The sequence below is a fragment of the Macaca mulatta genome, chromosome 14 (assembly GCF_049350105.2).
Source record: "Macaca mulatta isolate MMU2019108-1 chromosome 14, T2T-MMU8v2.0, whole genome shotgun sequence".
Lineage (NCBI taxonomy): Eukaryota > Metazoa > Chordata > Mammalia > Primates > Cercopithecidae > Macaca > Macaca mulatta.
This window is the reverse complement of record NC_133419.1, coordinates 16843743-16847816: the sequence shown is the minus strand read 5'-3', so window position 1 is coordinate 16847816 and position 4074 is coordinate 16843743. Positions and strand designations below refer to the sequence as shown.

The following is a 4074-nucleotide window of genomic DNA, read 5'->3' as shown; positions in this document are numbered from 1 at the left end:
TGTCCTAATATCTGATGATACTGATAATCAGTAAGTGATATGGTACATCTATAATAGATTTTCTTTTTTTAAATCTCTAATATTAGAGATAGTTTCTATCACTACAAAAAATGTATTTTTTTTCTCATAAGGAAACTGTCTTGTTTCATTATGTAACACTTGGGAGAGATTTGTTAAAGGATACAAAATTACAGCTAAACAAGAGGAATGTGTTCTATTGTTCTGTACAACTGTACAACGACTATAGTTAACAATAATGTATTATGTAGTTTCAAATAGTGAGAAGGAGAATATTGAATATTCCCAACACAAAGAAGTGATAAATGTTTGAGATGATAGATATATATGATCTGACTTGTACTCCATGAATATATTTGTCAATTAAAAAATAAGCCCCTTTAAAATATAAGTGGTATAAGAGAATATAACAATCACAGTAGAAGAAGAATTTCATTAGAGGAGTCTGTGAGATCCTGCCTAGCTAGTGTTTGTCAATGTATAACCCATGTAATGTGGGGTATTTTGAAAAATTTAATTTTATGGGTCAATATCAGACCTAATAAACCAGAATCTGTACAGTAGCATAGGCTAGGAAGCTGCTTTGAAACAAACAAACTCAAGAGATAATGTGAATACAATTGTGCGAAATATTGTATTTACTCATAAATTGAGCATTAAATGGAGAACATGAGTTTGATTTGTACCATAGGTTTCTTGTTCATTTTCCTAGATGGCATACTTATCATCAGACAATGATATTGCATATATACCATTAAGCACAATTAAAAATAATTGAATGCCTGAGTTAAAAGTAAACACATCCATGTTTGTTGACATAGATGGTAATATAATTTCAACACATATTAACAGCATTAAATCAGTGAGTAGGAAAGCTTACTTCCGTTTCATGGGAGGGTTATCTGGGAAACAGACAAAGGCAGTGGTTACCTGAGATTCCCTAACATCATATGTCTCCTTTAGTTTCATAATAATGTAATGTTTCATACATGTTTCATGTCTATATATCTACCAATAACATGAAAATAACGTGATTTTTAAAACTACATCAATTGAATTTTTCAATGTGTCTGCTACCATTTAACTGAAAAACACAAAAATGAGGAATATGTATTTCCTAACACTTCCATTAGAGATATACACCAGGCAAATTAAGAATAGACCCTGGAGTACAATTAAAATATGAATCTCAAGAGATCAAAGATGCTAACTGGCCAACTTTTTATTAGGTGAGTCGAAGTGTTTGAGGAAGAGTTGCCGGTATAAGAATACTGCTTAACACATGAGCTTTCAAAAGAAAGTCTTTTGTCGTGGGATTGCTTTAGAAATACACTAAGACAACAACAATTCTAAACGGGAATTCAGGCTTGAGCAAAAAACATACATTTTTAATTCTCAAGAATGTGCATAAATACAAGTTAACAAGAAGTTAATTTGGCTCTTATTTCTATCCTATCAATGGAAGGTAATATATACAATACCCAATACTATCATCAAACCCACCAACATTTTTTCATCAACATCATAGCATTTAGGGTCCATTATACAGGAAATTGAGCTCTATGCTAAATAAAAACTTTTGTTATTTGATGTTTAGCAATGTAGAGGAGGCAAATATATCGAACCTGAAAATAAGTGAAAGATTGCTGAAATGTAAGATGTTCCCTCTGGATGACTGAATCCCAGGTACGTCTAATTTTCTCATCTTCTTTTTCCTAAAATTTATGTGTCTGTCTGTGAGTATAGTTTGCATGTTTCTCATATTGGGAAACTTGTTCTTTTTTTAATGTCTGCATCTTACATTAGGCTTTAAGAAAAATGCCTTTCATGACAGGCAAGACAAAATGTCTTCATTGAATAAATGCTTGTCAAGCAAATGAATGGATAAATAAGAGCACTGTGACCATGGAACATATTAAATGATTAAGTACATGTGATATACAATAAGAATAATATGTTATATTATTATTGATAATAATTATTAACAAGTCCCCTTTGGTTACTCAAGGAGAGTGCTAATATTTAAACAAAGGTGATTTAACTTTGCATGGCGGGCTAGTTTCGATTGCATTTATTTGTCATATATTTATGTTAAGTTAATTAGGCAATTAAGTTCTCCAGTTTCTAGCGTGCCCACCTTGTAATTTAATTCTTATTTCTAAATGTAACAAATCAGGCTTGTTTTACTGTTTTTAACGTTTATATCATTGTCTTAAAGACTGCTGTTCAGCAATAAGTTGGCTAGCATCTGATGTCATAGATTAATATGTGCTTTATATCTAGAAACAATCATGTTGTTTGAACAAACATACATGAAAGAATTTCAACTATGTTATAGATGAAAGTCCTCATTTGGTCTTATCTCACTGAATTTTTCATTTAATTGCTCTATTCATTAGATACAATTCATTTTGCTAAATTGTTATATTTATTAGATAAAAATTAATTTCATTAGATAAGTTGCTATATTCATAAGATACAATTGATTTCATTTGATAATTTGCTATATTTGTTAGATACAATTGATTTCATTAGATAAATTGCCAGACCCCATGACAGACAAGGGTAGAGAATGGTACACTTAGGAGGAATTTCTACACATCTGTCCAGACATGTATTTTTTAGTCTACACGATCGTGAACTTGTGTTTTTTTCTGTATTAATGTCTGTAAGTTTTCAGTTTTGTAGAAAATAAAAATGATGCATAAATCTCTAATTTGAAGTCATTAAATTTTACTTTCCATTTGTAACACTTTCATGGTTGGAGTCCGAGTCAAATTTGATTATAGGACCTTTAGATTTGAATCCTTCTCTAACTTTCCTTATTGTTATTCAGCAGGTAAGTCAAAGGCCTGAGTTGATATAAATGGCTGGCAACAATTTCACTGAGGTGACTGTCTTCATCCTCTCTGGATTTGCAAATCACCCTGAATTACAAGTCAGTCTTTTCTTGATGTTTCTCTTCATTTATTTATTCACTATTTTGGGAAACTTGGGACTGACCATGTTAATCAGAATTGATTCTCAGCTTCATACCCCTATGTACTTTTTCCTGAGCAATTTAGCATTCATTGACATACTTTACTCCTCTACTGTAACGCCTAAGGCATTGGTGAATTTCAAGTCCAATCAGAGATCCATCTCCTTTGTTGGCTGCTTTGTTCAAATGTACTTTTTTGTTGGATTGGTGTGTAGTGAGTGTTTCCTTCTGGGATCAATGGCCTACGATCGCTATGTAGCCATCTGCAATCCCTTATTGTACTCAGTAGTCATGTCCCAAAAAGTGTGCAACTGGCTGGGAGTAATGCCATATGCGATAGGCTTCACAAATTCTCTGATATCCGTCTGTGTGATAAGTAGTTTGGTGTTCTGTGGTTCCAGCATCAATCATTTTTTCTGTGACACCACAGCTCTTTTAGCACTGTCCTGTGTAGATGCATTTGGCACAGAAATGGTGATCTTTGTCTTAGCTGGATTCACTCTTCTTAGCTCTCTTCTTATCATCACGGTCAGTTATATCACCATCATCTCAGCCATCCTGAGGATCCAGTCGGCAGCAGGCAGGCAGAAGGCCTTCTCCACCTGCACATCCCACCTCACCGGTGTAACTATCTTTTATGGGTCTCTGATTTTCACCTATTTGCAACCTGATAACACATCATCGCTCACCCAGGCACAGGTGGCATCTGTATTCTATACGACTGTCATTCCCATGCTGAATCCACTCATCTACAGTCTGAGGAACAAAGAAGTGAAAAATGCTTTTCTGAGAGTCATACATAGAAAACTTTTTCCATGACAAATTTCTGTATGTTACAATTAAAACAAACATGGATGACTTCAGGAATTCAATTATGCCAACAACTAGGATAATAGTAGAGTGACCTCAAAAAGCATAACACAATCTAAATGAGAACTTACAGTCTTGAAGTTCGTGAATGGAATTATTATTTCATTCGTTTATATGGACCACTAACTCACCTCACTATATTTGGAGGTCAATTCAGTATATAAATTATTCAGATATATATGTACAAGGAAATAAGAGGCATCTAA

At 33.3% G+C, this 4074-nt stretch overlaps 1 protein-coding gene across 1 annotated transcript; it reads left to right on the top strand.

Annotated features, from left to right (window-relative positions):
• The first annotated feature begins 2884 nt into the window (after positions 1 to 2884).
• On the top strand, positions 2885 to 3817 carry OR8I2 (olfactory receptor family 8 subfamily I member 2). Its single transcript, NM_001194268.2, is given in 1 exon segment — positions 2885 to 3817. A coding segment is annotated over 1 exon segment (933 nt).
• The last annotated feature ends 257 nt before the right edge of the window (positions 3818 to 4074 follow it).